Below are 19,050 nucleotides of genomic sequence, written 5' to 3'. Positions count from 1 at the left end.
GGCAAGATGGCGGACTGGTGAGCTGTATGTTTTAGTTACTCCTCCAGGAAAGTAGGTAGAAAGCCAGGAACTGCGTGGACTGGACACCACAGAGCAATCTGACTTTGGGCATACTTCATACAACACTCATGAAAACGTGGAACTGCTGAGATCAGCGAAATCTGTAAGTTTTTGCGGCCAGGGGACCCGCGCCCCTCCCTGCCAGGCTCAGTCCCGTGGGAGGAGGGGCTGTCAGCTCCGGGAAGGAGAAGGGAGAACTGCAGTGGCAGCCCTTATCGGAAACTCATTCTACTGATCCAAACTCCAACCATAGATAGACTGAGACCAGACACCAGAGAATCTGAGAGCAGCCAGCCCAGCAGAGAGGAGACAGACATAGAAAAAAACAGCACGAAAAACTCCAAAATAAAAGCGGAGGATTTTTGGAGTTCTGGTGAACATAGAAAGGGGAAGGGCAGAGCTCAGGCCCTCAGGCTCATATGCAAATCCCGAAGAAAAGCTGATCTCTCTGCCCTGTGGACCTTTCCTTAATGGCCCTAATTGCTTTGTCTCTTAGCATTTCAATAACCCATTAGATCTGTGAGGAGGGCCGTTTTTTTTTTTTTTTAATCCTTTTTTCTTTTTCTAAAACAATTACTCTAAGAAGCCCAATACAGAAAGCTTCAAAGACTTGCAATTTGGGCAGGTCAAGACAAGAGCAGAACTAAGAGAGCTCTGAGACAAAAGGCAATAATCCAGTGGCTGAGAAATTTTACTAAACACCACAACTTCCCAAGAAAAGGGGGGTGTCCGCTCACAGCCATCATCCTGGTGGACAGGAAACACTCCTGCCCATAGCCAGCCCCATAGCCCAGAGCTGCCCCAAACAACCCAGTGTGACGGAAGTGCTTCAAATAACAGGCACACTCCACAAAACTGCGCGTGGACATTAGCCTTCCCTGCAACCTCAGCTGATTGTCCCAGAGTTGGGAAGGTGGAGCAGTGTGAATTAACAAAGCCCCATTCAGCCATCATTTGAGCAGACTGGGAGCCTTCCTACACAGCCCAGCAGCCCAGAACCGCCCTGGGGGGACGGTACTCACCTGTGACATAGCACAGTCATCCCTCAACAGAGGACCAGGGGGTGCACGGCCTGGAACAGGGACCCACTCACAAGTCTCAGGAGCCATACACCAATACCAAGGACTTGTGAGTCAGTGGCAGAGACAAACTGTGGCAGGACTGAACTGAAGGATTAGACTATTGCAGCAGCTTTAAAACTCCAGGATCACCAGGGAGATTTGATTGTTAGAGCCACCCCCACTCCCTGACTGCCCAGAAACACGCCCCATATACAGGGCGGGCAACACCAACTACACACGCAAGCTTGGTACACCAATTGGACCCCACAAGACTCACTACCCCACTCACCACAAAGGCAAAGCAGGGGAGAACTGGCTTGTGGAGAACAGGTGGCTCGTGGACGCCACCTGCTGGTTAGTTAGAGAAAGTGTACTCCACGAAGCTGTAGATCTGATAAATTAGAGATAAGGACTTCAATTGGTCTACACATCCTAAAAGAAACCTATCAAGTTCAGCAAATGCCAAGAGGCCAAAAACAACAGAAAATTATAAAGCATATGAAAAAAACAGACGATATGGATAACCCAAGCCCAAGCACCCAAATCAAAAGATCAGAGGAGACACAGCACCTAGAGCAGCTACTCAAAGAACTAAAGATGTACAGTGAGACCACAGTACAGAATGCAAAGGATATCAAGAAGACCCTAGAAGAGCATAAAGAAGACATTGCAAGACTAAATAAAAAAATAGATGATCTTATGGAAATTAAAGAAACTGTTGACCAAATTAAAAAGATTCTGGACACTAACAGTACAAGACTAGAGGAAGTTGAACAACGAATCAGTGACCTGGAAGATGACAGAATGGAAAATGAAAGCATAAAAGAAAGAATGGGGAAAAAAATTGAAAAAATCGAAATGGACCTGAGGGATATGATAGATAATATGAAACGTCCGAATATAAGACTCATTGGTGTCCCAGAAGGGGAAGAAAAGGGTAAAGGTCTAGGAAGAGTATTCAAAGAAATTGTTGGGGAAAACTTCCCAAATCTTCTAAACAACATAAATACACAAATCATAAATGCTCAGCGAACTCCAAATAGAATAAATCCAAATAAACCCACTCCGAGACATATACTGATCACACTGTCAAACACAGAAGAGAAGGAGCAAGTTCTGAAAGCAGCAAGAGAAAAGCAATTCACCACATACAAAGGAAACAGCATAAGACTAAGTAGTGACTACTCAGCAGCCACCATGGAGGCGAGAAGGCAGTGGCACGATATATTTAAAATTCTGAGTGAGAAAAATTTCCGGCCAAGAATCCTTTATCCAGCAAAGCTCTCCTCCAAATTTGAGGGAGAGCTTAAATTTTTCACAGACAAACAAATGCTGAGAGAATTTGCTAACAAGAGACCTGCCCTACTGTAGATACTAAAGGGAGCCCTACAGACAGAGAAACAAAGAAAGGACAGAGAGACTTGGAGAAAGGTTCAGTACTAAAGACATTTGGTATGGGTACAATAAAGGATATTAATAGAGGGGAAAAATATGACAAACATAAACCAAAGGATAAGATGGCTGATTCACGAAATGCCTTCACGGTTATAACGTTGAATGTAAATGGATTAAACTCCCCAATTAAAAGATATAGATTCGCAGAATGGATCAAAAAAAATGAACCATCAATATGTTGCATACAAGAGACTCATCTTAGACACAGGGACACAAAGAAACTGAAAGTGAAAGGATGGAAAAAAATATTTCATGCAAGCTACAGCCAAAAGAAAGCAGGTGTAGCAATATTAATCTCAGATAAAATAGACTTTAAATGCAGGGATGTTTTGAGAGACAAAGAAGGCCACTACATACTAATAAAAGGGGCAATTCAACAAGAAGAAATAACAATTGTAAATGTGTATGCACCCAATCAAGGTGCCACAAAATACATGAGAGAAACACTGGCAAAACTAAAGGAAGCAATTGATGTTTCCACAATAATTGTGGGAGACTTCAACACATCACTCTCTCCTATAGATAGATCAACCAGACAGAGGACCAATAAGGAAATTGAAAACCTAAACAGTCTGATAAATGAATTAGATTTAACAGACATATACAGAACATTACATCCCAAATCACCAGGATACACATATTTTTCTAGTGCTCACGGAACTTTCTCCAGAATAGATCATATGCTGGGACATAAAACAAGCCTCAGTAAATTTAAAAAGATTGAAATTATTCAAAGCACATTCTCTGACCACAATGGAATACAATTAGAAGTCAATAACCATCAGAAACTTAGAAAATTCACAAATACCTGGAGGTTAAACAACACACTCCTAAACAATCAGTGGGTTAAAGAAGAAATAGCAAGAGAAATTGCTAAATATATAGAGACGAATGAAAATGAGAACACAGCATACCAAAACCTATGGGATGCAGCAAAAGCAGTGCTGAGGGGGAAATTTATAGCACTAAACGCATATATTAAAAAGGAAGAAAGAGCCAAAATCAAAGAACTAATGGATCAACTGAAGAAGCTAGAAAATGAACAGCAAACCAATCCTAAACCAAGTAGAAGAAAAGAAATAACAAGGATTAAAGCAGAAATAAATGACATAGAGAACAAAAAAACAATAGAGAGGATAAATATCACCAAAAGTTAGTTCTTTGAGAAGATCAACAAGATTGACAAGCCCCTAGCTAGACTGACAAAATCAAAAAGAGAGAAGACCCATATAAACAAAATAATGAATGAAAAAGGTGACATAACTGCAGATCCTGAAGAAATTAAAAAAATTATAAGAGGATACTATGAACAACTGTATGGCAACAAACTGGATAATGTAGAGGAAATGGACAATTTCCTGGAAACATATGAACAACCTAGACTGACCAGAGAAGAAATAGAAGACCTCAGTCAACCCATCACAAGCAAAGAGATCCAATCAGTCATCAAAAAGCTTCCCACAAATAAATGCCCAGGGCCAGATGGTTTCACAGGGGAATTCTACCAAACTTTCCAGAAAGAACTGACACCAATCTTACTCAAACTCTTTCAAAACATTGAAGAAAATGGAAGACTACCTAACATTTTATGAAGCTAACATGAATCTAATACAAAAAAGGAAAACTACAGGCCAATCTCCCTAATGAATATAGGTGCAACAATCCTCAACAAAATACTTGCAAATCGAATCCAAAGACACATTAAAAAAATCATACACCATGACCAAGTGGGGTTCATTCCAGGCATGCAAGGATGGTTCAACATAAGAAAATCAATCAATGTATTACAACACATTAAAAATTCAAAAGGGAAAAATCAAATGATCATCTCAATAGATGCTGAAAAAGCATTTGACAAAATCCAACATCCCTTTTTGATAAAAACACTTCAAAAGGTAGGAATTGAAGGAAACTTCCTCAACATGATAAAGAGCATATATGAAAAACCCACAGCCAGCATAGTACTCAATGGTGAGAGACTGAAAGCCTTCCCTCTAAGATCAGGAACAAGACAAGGATGTCCGCTGTCACCACTGTTATTCAGCATTGTGCTGGAAGTGCTAGCCAGGGCAATCCGGGAAGACAGAGAAATAAAAGGCATCCAAATTGGAAAAGAAGAAGTAAAACTGTCATTGTTTGCAGATGATATGATCTTATATCTGGAAAACCCTGAGAAATCGACGATACAGCTACTAGAGCTAATAAACAAATTTAGCAAAGTAGCAGGATACAAGATTAATGAGCATAAGTCAGTAATGTTTCTATATGCTAGAAATGAACAAACTGAAGAGACACTCAAGAAAAAGATACCATTTTCAATAGCAACTAAAAAAATCAAGTACCTAGGAATAAACTTAACCAAAGATGTAAAAGACCTATACAAAGAAAAGTACGTAACTCTACTAAAAGAAATAGAAGTGGACCTTAAAAGATGGAAAAATATTCCATGTTCATGGATAGGAAGGCTAAATGTCATTAAGATGTCAATTCTACCCAAACTCATCTACAGATTCAATGCAATCCCAATCAAAATTCCAACAACCTACTTTGCAGACTTGGAAAAGCTAGTTATCAAATTTATTTGGAAAGGGAAGATGCCTCGAATTGCTAAAGACACTCTAAAAAAGAAAAACGAAGTGGGAGGACTTACACTCCCTGACTTTGAAGCTTATTATAAAGCCACAGTTGTCAAAACAGCATGGTACTGGAACAAAGACAGACATATAGATCAATGGAATCGAATTGAGAATTCGGAGATAGACCCTCAGATCTATGGCCGACTGATCTTTGATAAGGCCCCCAAAGTCACTGAACTAAGTCATAATGGTCTTTTCAACAAATGGGGCTGGGAGAGTTGGCTATCCATATCCAAAAGAATGAAAGAGGACCCCTACCTCACACCCTACACAAAAATTAACTCAAAATGGACCAAAGATCTCAATATAAAAGAAAGTACCATAAAACTCCTAGAAGATAATGTAGGAAAACATCTTCAAGACCTTGTGTTAGGCGGCCACTTCCTAGACTTTACACCCAAAGCACAAGCAACAAAAGAAAAAATAGATAAATGGGAACTCCTCAAGCTTAGAAGTTTCTGCACCTCAAAGGAATTTCTCAAAAAGGTAAAGAGGCAGCCAACTCCATGGGATAAAATTTTTGGAAACCATGTATCTGACAAAAGACTGATATCTTGCCTATATAAAGAAATCTTACAACTCAATGACAATAGTACAGACAGCCCAATTACAAAATGGGCAAAAGATATGAAAAGACAGTTCTCTGAAGAGGAAATACAAATGGCCAAGAAACACATGAAAAAATGTTCAGCTTTACTAGCTATTAGAGAGATGCAAATTCAGACCACAATGAGATACCATCTAACACCTATTAGAATGGCTGCCATTAAACAGGAAACTACAAATGCTGGAGGGGATGTGGAGAAATTGGAACTCTTATTCATTGTTGGTGGGACTGTGTAATGGTTCAGCCACTCTGGAAGTCAGTCTGGCAGCTCCTTAGAAAACTAGAAATAAAGTTACCATTCAATCCAGCGATTGCGCTTCTCGGTATATACCCGGAAGATCGGAAAGCAGTGACACGAACAGATATCTGCACGCCAATGTTCATAGCAGCATTATTCACAATTGCCAAGAAATGGAAACAACCCAAATGTCCTTCAACAGATGAGTGGATAAATAAAATGTGGTATATACACACGATGGAATACTACGCGGCAGTAAGAAGGAACGATCTCGTGAAACATATAACAACATGGATGAACCTTGAAGACATAATGCTGAGCGAAATAAGCCAGGCACAGAAAGAGAAATATTATATGCTACCACTAATGTGAACTTTGAAAAATGTAAAACGAATGGTTTATAATGTAGAATGTAGGGGAACTAGCAATAGAGAGCAATTAAGGAAGGGGGAACAGTAATCCAAGAAGAACAGATATGCTATTTAACGTTCTGGGGATGCCCAGGAATGATTATGGTCTGTTAATTTCTGATGGATGTAGTAGGAACAAGTTCATAGAAATGTTACTATATTAGGTAACTTTCTTGGGGTAAAGTAGGAACATGTTGGAAGTAAAGCAGTTATCTTAGGTTAGTTGTCTTTTTCTTACTCCCTTGTTATGGTCTCTTTGAAATGTTCTTTTATTGTATGTTGTTTTTTTTTTTTTTAATTTTTTTTAATTTTTTTTATTTTTCATACAGTTGATTTAAAAAAAAAAAAGTTAAAAAAAAAAACAAGGAAAAAAATATGTAGAGCCCCCTTGAGAGGCCTGTGGAGAATGCAGGGGTATTGGCCTACCCCACCTCGATGGTTGCTAACATGACCACAGACATAGGGGACTGGGGGTTTGATGGGTTGAGCCCTCTACCATAGGATTTACCCTTGGGAAGACGGTTGCTGCAAAGGAGAGGCTAGGCTTCCCTATAATTGTGCCTAAGAGCCTCCTCCCGAATGCCTCTTTGTTGCTCAGATGTGGCCCTCTCTCTCTAGCTAAGCCAACTTGAAAGGTGAAATCACTGCCCTCCCCACTACGTGGGATCAGACACCCAGGGGAGTGAATCTCCCGGGCAACGTGGAATATGACTCCCGGGGAGGAATGTCGACCCGGCATTGTGGGATGGAGAACATCTTCTTGACCAAAAAGGGGATGTGAAAGGAAATGAAATAAGCTTCAGTGGCAGAGAGATTCCAAAAGGAGCCGAGAGGTCACTCTGGTGGGCACTCTTACACACAATTTAGACAACCTTTTTTAGGTTCTAAAGAATTGGGGTAGCTGGTGGTGGCTACCTGAAACTATCAAACTACAACCCAGAACCCATGAATCTTGAAGACAATTGTATAAAAATGTAGCTTATGAGGGGTGACAATGGGATTGGTAAAGCCATAAGGACCACACTCCCCTTTGTCTAGTTTATGGATGGATGAGTAGAAAAATAGGGGAAGAAAACAAACGAACAAACAGACAAAGGTACCCAGTGTTCTTTTTTACTTCAATTGCTCTTTTTCACTTTAATTATTATTCTTGTTATTTTTGTGAGTGTGCTAATGAAGGTGTCAGGGATTGATTTAGGTGATGAATGTACAACTATGTAATGGTACTGTGAACAATCGAATGTACGATTTGTTTTGTATGACTGTGTGGTATGTGAATATATCTCAATAAAATGAAGATTTAAAAAAAAAACTAAAGGACAAATGGGGTGGGATGGGGGGATGGTTTGGGTGTTTTTTTTTCACTTTTATTTTTTATTTTTCTGGTTCTTTCTGATGTAAGGAAAATGTTCATAGATAGATTGTGGTGATGAACGCATAACTATGTGATCATACTGTGGACAGTTGATTGTATACCATGGATGATTGTATGGTATGTGAATGTATTTCAATAAAACTGAATTAAAAAAAAAAAAACAGTAAAAAAAAAAAGACTAAATAAAATTCTTCATGACTTGAGCGTGTTATCATGTTGTATGTTAGTTAGCTTAGTCCTGTGGGAAGTGAACTCTAAAGCAAAATTCAGACAATTCATGTGTTTTGCTCAGATCAAATTTCATAGTTCATGGATTCAAAGTTCACTGAATTAAAATCCAACAAGCTTGTTTCTAACCAATTGACAACATTAACGATGTCCTCCTCATCTGGGCCATTCTTTATTAAAGAATGGGCACACATTTTCACTAACATTGATATATTTTTAATTATCTTTGCTGATTGTGTCTGATAGTATACTGAGGCATTATCTGCCTTGTTTGCTCAAAAAGGCCGGTGTAAACCACAACCACCAAGACAAAGTCATAATCTGAATGATGTCATGATTTCTGGACACAAAACGTTTCTTTTAATTTTTAAAAATTTTACATCAGACTCATATCAAAATACATCTGTCATTTTTTTTGGAAAAAAAAGTGTGGAATAGAAAATGAATGGAAGGATTTTCTGTGATAACACCTTAGGATTCCTTAACCTTATAGTCTGATTTAGGGTAGCCTTAGTCTGAATTTAAATCTGTTCACATGTTAGGGCCTTGAAAGTGCAGATGGCTTAGCTGAACTTCATCCCAGCTCTAAAAGCTAGCATTGCAGACCATGGTGACTTTTAATCTTAGTCATTATTTGCTGGTAACCTGGATAGGGGACATGGCATGTGCTGTTCTGTGTCACCCACACCCCCTCCTCTCCACAATCCCATTTTACCATCAGTTTTCACATTTTATGGTTTGTTTATCTTCTTCTCCTAGGAAGCAGGAATTTTCTTTTTTGCTGAATGGAGTAAATGAAATATTTGGGGTAAAACAAACCATAACTTTCAGGATGTTTGTATTTAGGGACAAGAATTAACAGTTGAGTTAAATTTTCTTTGTGTTATTTTCACATTGTTTTTTAGATTTAAGATGTTTAGGTTGTGTATCCATCTTCTGCATATTTTGCTTATAAATTCTTCATTGTTCAAAGCACTGCTTTTGTAAAATTTGTAGTCTTCGCATCCACCCTGTCTACTTGAACCTATGATTTTTCTCCCTTTCAGCTCTTTGGTGAGACTATCAAGGCTAATATTTAAGAGAGAGAAGTTTCCTGGCTGATGTTATTAGATTAGCCTTGATTTCTCTCTCATTTCAACCTCAGTATGTTAACTAGATAGGATGAGACAGGTAGACATTCTGCTGACCAACATCTGATGGGGGATGGTGGGGGCAGGTGATGGACAGATGTGTCTGATGACAAAATAAGCAATTCCCTGAATAGGAGTGTACAGAGTAAAATTGGGAACAGCAGATGGTGGGGCTAAGCTGTATCTTATTTCTTCCCAGCTATGAGAGTTGCCTTGGCCATCTATTCACAGAAGCCAGCTGGGCTTGTCCATTAACTGCCAGCACCTATTGGTTTGGGTAGAAGGGGTTTACTGCTTTCTTTAGAATTTGTTCATTCTCTCATTTTCTGGATATGGCTTCATGTGCATCCGATGGTAAAACATATGATATTCAGGAGCAGAATTATGTGACAACTGACCTTTCCTTGGAGAACATCCCAGTTAGATCCCATTTTCACAATATGATTACACTTTGACAGCTGACTTTCCCCTGTTCTTTTTTTGTTTAATCCTCGGATATTTTAAATTCCTGTGATCTCTGCTGTCACCACCTCAGATCTCATCATTGAATGTTCTTCCCAAGTTGTGAAGAAAAGAAATATTTCTCAGAAAAACACCAATGTAGAATATAGGACTACAACGTAAACTTAAAATAAACCAGACAGGCCTGTTAGTTTTAGCTTTCCCTTATAATATATAGAATTTAACTTAGTTGATCCAAACTTACTTCAAATTTTGGGTTAATTTCAGAAACTCACCTATTACTCAAAATAGTTCTGCAATGGGTACCGTTAAATCCATTATAACTAATATTCCTTGGGCTGGTTTAGAGATATTCTGTAGTCATTTGAGGTGAAAGGGAAAAAGACAAAAACCGTAGGATCATGCCAAGTATGCAGCTTTGGGTGCTCTGTATCCTTGGGAAATCCAGGTTGTGACAGAAAAGGAGATTCATCTTTCACATGTGCTGTTTATTTTAGTGTTCTTTAGGTTCTTTTAGTAGTACTGTGAATTTGAAGGGGATTTAATGATGTGTAATGTATTGGAAATAAGTAGAGAAAAGAAAGTTTGGGGCTGAAAACAGGAAACAAAAAAGAAGGGAGCAGGTGGTAACGTGAGAGGCAGAGCAGGAAACAAGTGGTTGGTCTAGCTTTCCTTTTGGAGAGGTATTGTGGAAGAGTGGTACACCCCAGCATTAGGTCTATATTCCTTCATCTTTTGAGGGGGTGAAAGGGCTTGAAGCTTCACTTTAAAAGCCAGCTCAGAGGGTCTTACTATGTTCACGTGCTCTGGTATGAAGTTCTCACTACAGTGTTGCATGAGGTAGGAAAGGAGTTTGAGAAATACCCTGGCTGGCCCTGGGAATTTCCTTCACAGCTATCTGAGCTAAGTAGGTTACCAAAAGTCATCTGGGATCACAGTGAAACCCAGGTCATAGGAATTAACTTGCCCTATCAACAAGTCAGGCCACTGTCAGAGAAAAGTCACATGTCACCAAGATTGGTTCAGATCTTCTTGCTGACAAGTAGGGTTTCATTGCCTTTCTCAGTGTGGCATGTCTCCTTTCATGTATTAAGTATGGCGAATGTTAGAATTGTAGTCGAAAGGTTAAGGCGTGATCACAGCCACATCCATGGACATCCTCAGGATTTTCGAGACTATCACTTTTCCTCTATTCTTTGGGCAATTTTTGCATTGACTTCATTCTTGGGCAGGCTCTCCCTGCTAATACTAAAGATGGCCCCAGCTTAGAAATCTCAGCAAAAAAGAGTACCTCATCCCCAATGATTTTCACAGAAGTCCTGCGGCTGACTTTCATTAGCCTGGCTTGGGTCTGTGCCCATCCCTGAATCAATCACTATAATTTACTGGCCAGGCTGGGTCTTTATGTCTATTTCTAGAGCTTCAGGGTAGGATCAGCTCCTCCTGAATCATATGGACTGGGAATAGGAAAGGATGATTCTCCAAAGGAAAATTGGGGCATTACTAACATTAGAATGGGAAAGGGATGCTGGACAGTCAAGAACAATAAAATGTCCACTATATATATATATATATCCCCAAAGCTGTTAGTGGAAGAGGTCTGTGGTTCAGCCATGGATACACTGGGACTTCCACTGTTGAAGCCTAACACCTCGCACTTGCCTCTGTTTTGCCACAGATACCTGTTTCCCAAGTTTACACTGTGCTGGACGGAGTTTGTAGACATGAAGGTGCACGTGCCCTGTGAAACCATCGAATACATTGAAGCCAACTATGGTAAAACCTGGAAGATTCCTGTGAAGACGTGGGACTGGAAACACTCTCCCCCCAATGTGCAGCCCAATGGTGTCTGGCCTATTTCTGAGTGGGATGAGGTTATCCAGTTATACTGAGACACTAGATTGAAATGGGAGAATTCCCCTTCTGAAAAAAAAGGTGATTAATTGTTTAAAAAAAAATAGTAGATAGCTATTTGTCAGATATCAGTGGGAGCCAAAGAAAAATGACAAGCTTGAAGACACAGCAGAGTCCTAACTCCTGAGCCATCGGATGTAATTCCTTGTTCAACATTTATTGAGGAGTTTCCAGGTGCCAGGTACAATGCAAGGCTGCAGTAGAGAGGCAGAGAGAAAAGAAGACAGATGTCTGTTTCCTTTTCCTCTCCCTTTGGTAAGCACCCAGTTCTTCTTTGAGGGAAACACCCTCACTTTCTGAAGAGCTCAAATAGCATGTGCCATGTTCTTTAAGAGTTTAAAAGGTTTTAGGTAATGTTTGGACTGGAAGATAAACTCACCAGGTGAAGTTAAGGAAGGATATACTAGTTAAAAAAAATCACCCATTCCTGTTCTCGACATTTAAGCTGCTGAGTTTGTGCCACTTTTAAGATTGTGGGTTCTGAGTAAACAGTCAAGTGGTCAGACTTAAGGTGGCATCAAGAAAAGATACTAGTGGATTATTTTATAAGCAACCTGATGTGGAATTTATCTGGAGGATAGGGTATTGCATTGTAGAGGGAGGTGAGAATTTAATTCGGGCCTAGTCAAAGATAAGTAAACTTCCGTATGTTCTTACTGTTTACATATTTGAAGTGAGAAGAAAGCCTGTGTTTGTGTGATGGTTAAGTGTCCATTGCTGGATATTTTCAGTGACCTCTGATGCACTTGTTGACCAGTCATTCTAGTGAGACCATGCTACCAGACATGATTTTGAAAGGGTTGTGATTTTCCCCAAACTTATTTTCCTTATTTCATTCTTAAACTCTATGTTAAGTAAAAATATCAGCCATTCATGGACATTTCATGTTTTCTGAATTTATATTCATTGCACTCCCCATTTTAGTATTAAAACTAAAATATTAATAGAAACTTCTCTAATTTTCCTTCTAAGTTGGAGCACTTCTCTTTCTTCCCTCTGTTGCAGCTACTGAAATCTGACCCCTGGTATAAAACTATCGTTCCCAGAACTGAGCATTCCTAAGAATGGCTGGGAGAGCAGATTTCCTTGATTCCTTAGTACAAACCCAGAAATGTGACCATTAGTTGGCAGAATGTCTATCAGTATCCCCTGAAAACAAGTTAACACTCAGGTGAAAATGAAAATCATCCTGCTTTTGAATCTTAAAACCTAGAAGGGGCCTTAGTGCAATATTCATTTTAACCCTTCTATCTTAACAGTATTAAGTCTTCCAATCCATGAACATAAGATACCTTTCCATTTATTTAAGTCTTCTTTAAAATTTTTCAGCAGTGTTTTGTAGTTTTCAGTGTATAAGTCTCTTTTACATTTTTGGTTAAGTTTATTCCCAGATATTTTATTCCATCAGATGCTATTATAATGGAATTATTTTCTTGATTTCCCTTTTGATTGTTCATATTGGTGTACAGAAACACAACTGATTTTTTCTTTGTTGATCTTTTTACCTACAACTTTGCTGAATTCATTTATTAGTTTTAGTAACTTTCTTGTGGATTCTTCAGAATTGTCTATATATAGGATCATGTCATTTACAGATAGATATGGTTTTACTTCTTCCTTTCTAATCTTACCTAATTACTATGGCTAGAACTCAGTGTTGAATAGCAGTGGAGAAAGTGGGCATCTTGTCTCATTCCTGATCTTGGGGGAAAGCTTTCAGTCTTTCATCACTGAGTATGAGATGTTAGCTGTAGGTTTTTCATGTATGCCCTTTATCATCTTCTTATTTTATAACTAAAGAAATAAGAAATGACTGACCTGAGCAAGAAGCAGTTGGAGCTAGAACTCAAGAGTGTCACGACTTCTAGCCCAATGCATATTTCATTATATCATGACACAGCATTTCACCCTGCTGGAGATGCTTTGCAGAAAAGTCATGCAGTACCTCAGTGAAACTAAGTTCCAGGGTATTTCTGCCATTCCCTACTTAATATCTTTTAGCTCAGATTGAGAGCCTGAGGTGACAAAGATGTCAAGGAGGAGTGTCTTTTTCTTGTCTGTAATCCTTAGGCACCTTCATACCTTTATCTGAAAAATACCTTATTCCCAAAAAATGAAGTAGTTCATGTCTAGAGATATCAGCCTTTGGTCATGATATTCTTACCACTCATGAGTACTTGATTCCCCTAAGCTCAAAATGCATCCCATTGCCATGTTACCCTTCTACTTTCCCAGGGAGTCGTCAGCACCAATCTCCTAAATGCCCTTTTCTGAAGAGTCCCCCTAATCAGCCATTCCTGAGGCTCTCTCTTTCTCAAGCCCTTTTCTTGCTGCAGGATCTTTACTTGGTAGTACTGGTCTCTTTCACCAAAGAGAACAGTAGTTAGGTGTAACTGGAATGCTTTGCAGTCTTCAGGATTTTTCCCCTGGTTGGCTGCAAAGGAGACTGGGATATCTAGTTTCAAGTGTTTAGACTGCTTTTAGTTATTCACACTGATACTGTCTTATAAGTACAAGTATTTGATAATCGATTGTGTTCATTCCTTTATTACTTTGTGACCCTCAAACCATTGTTTCCATTCTTATGTAACTACAAAGCTTCAAATGGCACACAAGACAGACAAGGTGTCACAGCTTTACCTGTAGGAAAGCAGGTGTTTATAGTCAGGGGCCAAAGGTGCATCTGGGAACACTCTAGGAACAAGCTCCCACACTCCAGCCAAAAAACCTCACCCAATATCACAAACCTACAGCTACAAATGTTTCTAATTTTCTCCCTTGTTTCACCTTCTGGAAAATGAATGGCTCTTTCATCCTCAGTTATAAATCCCCAGGGGAAATCTCCCCTCAAAACCTGGTAGAGAAAGTGCCATATTCCCACCTCCTAACACATGGTCATCAGTTGTAACAGCTTTAAGGCATGGAAAAACTCCAGTTACTGATCAGTTGAAACAATTTTTCTGAAGAAATATCCCAACAGCTATTTCTTTCCTCATCCCCTTCCTCCATTGTTAAGATCTGGGCTAAGTCAACTATAATCTCTCACTTAGGGAAGGCAGCGTGGTGCCATGAAAAGACAGCAAGCTTTTGAGTAAGGCCCAAGTTTGAATCCCAGCTTCATCCTGTAGGATTTATGGTGGGGGAGCACTCAACCTCAATTTCCACGTGAGTGAATTAGGGAAATGATGCATACTTCTAACAGTTCTTAGGAGGATGAAATAAGATGATTATAAAAAAAAGTGCTTAGCATGAGGCCTAGGATTTAAGTAAGTACTCAAGAAATGTTCTGTCTCCTACTTTCATGTCCCTTTTCTAATAAGTCTTCAAATAGGATTAAATGAACTGTGGGTCAGGACACATTGCCTTATTCGGAAGGTTGCCTGGCTGAATTTGCTTAAGAAAAAAAAATTTTTTAATTCTCTATCAGGTCATTGAAGGCGAAATTGTATGGTTTATGAATTCAGAGACATTGCCAAGTCACCTCCTTTTCCAAGTAGAACTTGTACTTTCATTTTGGTGCCCAAGTTATTGTCTTCTAAGGTCTCCTTATACTATCCAATATGCTAACTAATTTTTTGGTCCCCAAAATTCACTCTCTATACCTGCCTTGATTTAGTGCCTAGCTCTGCCCTAGACTTCCCTTTCAATGTTCTAGCTTTTCCTAGAGGAAAATCCTCCCCTCCTTCTTAGTGAATCTCTGCCCAGCCAAATTCAGATATGTCATGATTTTGAGACGAATCAGGTGTGTCATTTAATTGCCTATGCTGATGAATGTATCAGTGTTAATAAAGGAAAATAGAAAATTCTAGTTTCCACCTTCTGTCCCCATCACCGCCACCAATTTGTGTTTCTCTCTTTTACATGGACAAGTTCATTTGCAAATCCTGATCAACTAGGCAAGAGTCAGCAGGGTATGTAATGTCATTTTGAGCGGTCGTGCATCAAACTGAATCCTAATTATAAGTCAAACAAACCAATTTAGTGGTGGTCCTTTTGTATAGGAATAGTACTAAAGTAGACAAATACACATTGTCTAATGAGAAATCTCTGTTTCTATCTTCTTAGAATTTCTAGCCTAGAATGTCTGCCCTTGCCACCCCCAATCCAGCCTAATACAGAGAGTATGTAGGGGCCCATCGGCCAGCCAAGCTGCTGTATACTTCTGAGCAGCTCTCACAGTGGGATTGAAAGGGAATATGAGAAATAGAAGTACTGTATTTTGTTCTTTATATAAAATGAGATGCTGTCTCAAGCACCTTTTAAAAAATGTGTAAGACTTTGAACCTTTTTGATGACTCATTTAGAGCATGCAGAATAAGTCATGTGTTTGTTAAATGAAAATCAAAATTGTGTAGCTATTTGTGTCCATTCTACTTCATAACTAGAAAAACATGTATATGAATTTTCTAAACAAAGTAATGTTTTAAACATGAGTAGAAATCAATATATGCTTACCAGTTTATTATTTGGTTTTATCTTCAGGTACAGATAGTTTGTGGTACTACTGAAAATTTCTTTAATATTATTATTTTGATTAGAATTTGTAATATATAATCAATTTGAGGTGATGAATACAATTTTTCCAATTTCTTGAGATGTTCTGTGTTTATTTTCAAAATTTGCAGTAGAACTAACAGTCACTAACATACATAAACAATCTAGCAAAATAGTAATTTTGCTACCAATACAATATTTCTAAAAAATTAAAATCTGAGAGCCCTAGAATTCTGCATTCATATACTTGGGAATCCAGGGGTTCTCAGTGTTTAAAGGCTGCCATCCAAAGGCCACCAGGAACATACCTGCAATCAAAGTTAGATTTATTATCCTATGGCAGGAAAGGAGATCACCCACCATAGCATGGTTCAGAAAAAAGGAACTAGAAAGAGTTTTTATAGGTTTTGGGCTACAGTCAGAATTAGTGAAGAGTAGCTGTGATGGAGTGGAAATAACACAGGACACCAAGTAAATAGCCCTAGCCTGTTCAAATCCAACAACATCTAAAAAAGAATTTCACGCCATAACCAAGTGGGATTTATTCCAGGTGTAATACACCACACCAACAAGAAAAATCATATGCTCATACGAATTGACAAGAGAAAAAGAATTTGACAAAATCCAACCACCCTTCATAATAAAAACTCAGCAAATTTAAAAAACAGAAGGGAATTACTCAACTTGATAAAGAGCATACTAAAATCTATACATCATACTTATTGGTGAAAGACTAAATGCTTTTCTTCTAAAGACTGGAAATGAAGCAAGGATGAACCCTCTCACTGTTCTTATTCAATGTAGTACTGGAAGTTGTAGCCACTGCAGTAAGGCAAGAAAAAGAAATAAAAGGCATACAGGTTGGAAAGGAAGAAATAAAACTGTCTTTACTTGCAGATGACATGATTGGCTACATAGATAATACCAAGAAATCTGTTTTTAAAAAGAACTCCTAAAACTAATAAGTCAGTTCATAAGACCACAGTTTACAAAATCAAAGAAGACTTTAATAAATAAAGAATACCTCCCACACTCATGGATTGGGAAATTCAACATAGTAAAATGTCATTTCTATCCAAATTGATCTATAGGCTTAATGCAATTCCTATCAAAATCTCAGCAAAGATTTTTGTAGACACAGACAAACTTATTCCAAAATAACATGGAAAGACAAATGCTAGAATGTTCTTTTTTTACAAAGAAGAATAAAGTAGCAAAAAGATTCAGAGTCAGGAGAGTTTGTGCTTGTGTAATTTGTCCTCATGTATCAATAGACATCTCATCTGATCTCATAAGATAGCTGTTATTACCCTTTACTTTGCAGAGGAGGAAGCTGCAACTTAGAGGTAATACAGGTCTTACACCCTAGTCTTCTGGCTTGAAATCCAGTGGCTACTCTCTCCCAATTCTAGTTACTTGCTGATCCGGAAAACTATTTTAAAATTATATCTTGAAACTAACCTCTTGGAGGAATCACTGTACCCAATACTAAGGCTTACTATATAGCTACAGTCATCAAGACTTTGTGGAACTGGGAAAGGGATAGACACATAGATCAATGCAACAGAATCAAGAACCTAGAAACAGACCTACACAAACAGGCTCAGCTGATACTTGGCAAAGGTATAAATTCGGTGGAGCAAAGATAACCTTTTCAACAAATGGTGTGGGAGCAATTAGCAATCCATAGGCTATAAAATGAACCTTGACCCGAGCCTCACACTTTATACAAAAATTAACTCAAAATAGATTGCATACTTAAATATGAAATGTAAAAAAACTATGAAAATTTTAGAAAAAATAGAAACTCTTCAGGATCTAGGTAAAGAGTTCTTAAGCCTTATACCAAAGGCATGAACCATAAAAAGAAAAATTGGTGGCTTGAACTTGATCAAAATTTAAAACTTCTGTTTTTTAAAAGCCCATGTAACAAGGATGACAAGTCAACATACAGACTAGGAGAAAATACTTGCAAACCATATATTCTACAGAGGACTAGTATCTACAATATATAAAGAGCCTCAAAACACGACAATTTAAAAAAAAGAAATCAAATTAGAAAATGGGCAAAAGGTATGAACAGACATTTCACTGAGAGGTTTGACATCATTAACCATCAAAAATGCAAACTGCAACCGTAATGACTAACGCTACATAACTTAGAACGGTTAAAATTAAAAATAGTGATGATGGCAACCGCGGACAGAGGCGCCTTCTCCCCGCCGGCTGGAGGCAGGGGGAGGAGAGGCGCGCGGGCCTGGAAAACCCTCAGCTCCGCGGGCTCGGGCTGTCGTGGCCGTGCGCAGGTGTCCCCGTCGCATCTCCTTCAGCGCAAGCCGCCCGCTCCGCAGCAAATCTCAGAGTCATGAAGAAAACTTGAAACTGTTTGGGAAATGCAACAAATCCAAATGGCCATGGGCACAATTACAAAGATGGATCCTGTTCCAGAGATGGTTATGAACTTGACTGACCTCACAGAGTATATGATGAGGCAATTATGAAGACCCCTGATTTCAAGAGTCTAAATCTAGGTGTGCCGTATTTCATTGATGTGAGCACAACAGAAAACGTGGCTGTATATATCCGGGAAAACCTTCAGAAATTTCTCCCTGTGGGAGTTCTTTATCAAATAGAAGTATATGAAACTGACACTAATACTGTAGTCTGTGAAGGAGAATAGATCTTAGGGTTAGCATTGTAGAAAGACTTGATTTCTTTCTATATTTGAAAAAGAACTTTATCCCCTTAGAGCATTAAGGAGTCATCACATAATTGTTGTCCCTCCACATTGTGTTCTGGAGGGCATGATTTATTGAAATTGTTGTAAGACCTGTTTTAAATTTAAATCTATTTTAAAACCAAACTTGTAATATATCCTCAATATCATTCAGAGACTCTTTTATTTATAGATTAAAAATCACTTCATTTTCAGCAAAATATTTTGGTGTAGAGTTATTTGAAAACCAAGAAGATACATTTT

General features: G+C 38.6%; 1 protein-coding gene and 1 pseudogene across 9 annotated transcripts in view; both read left to right on the top strand.

The window, feature by feature from the left end:
• The window catches only part of FKTN (fukutin), a 111,786-nt gene extending 95,647 nt beyond the window's left edge, over positions 1-16,139 (top strand). For 8 of the 9 annotated variants that reach the window (XM_037797653.1, XM_037797650.1, XM_037797648.1 and 5 more), the window contains one exon: positions 11,341-16,139. In XM_037797653.1, coding sequence (XP_037653581.1) covers positions 11,341-11,554 — 214 coding nt within the window. In that variant the 3' untranslated portion in view covers positions 11,555-16,139. The remainder of the gene's footprint in view (positions 1-11,340) is intronic. The other variant, XR_005210666.1, reaches the window with a different exon arrangement.
• A 1,775-nt stretch (positions 16,140-17,914) lies between these two features.
• Positions 17,915-18,892, top strand: LOC119505709 (annotated as a pseudogene).
• Positions 18,893-19,050: the final 158 nt, after the last annotated feature.

This window comes from Choloepus didactylus, chromosome 10, assembly GCF_015220235.1.
Source record: "Choloepus didactylus isolate mChoDid1 chromosome 10, mChoDid1.pri, whole genome shotgun sequence".
Lineage (NCBI taxonomy): Eukaryota > Metazoa > Chordata > Mammalia > Pilosa > Megalonychidae > Choloepus > Choloepus didactylus.
The sequence above is the reverse complement of the archived record's forward strand: the minus strand, read 5'-3'. Positions and strand labels throughout refer to the sequence as shown.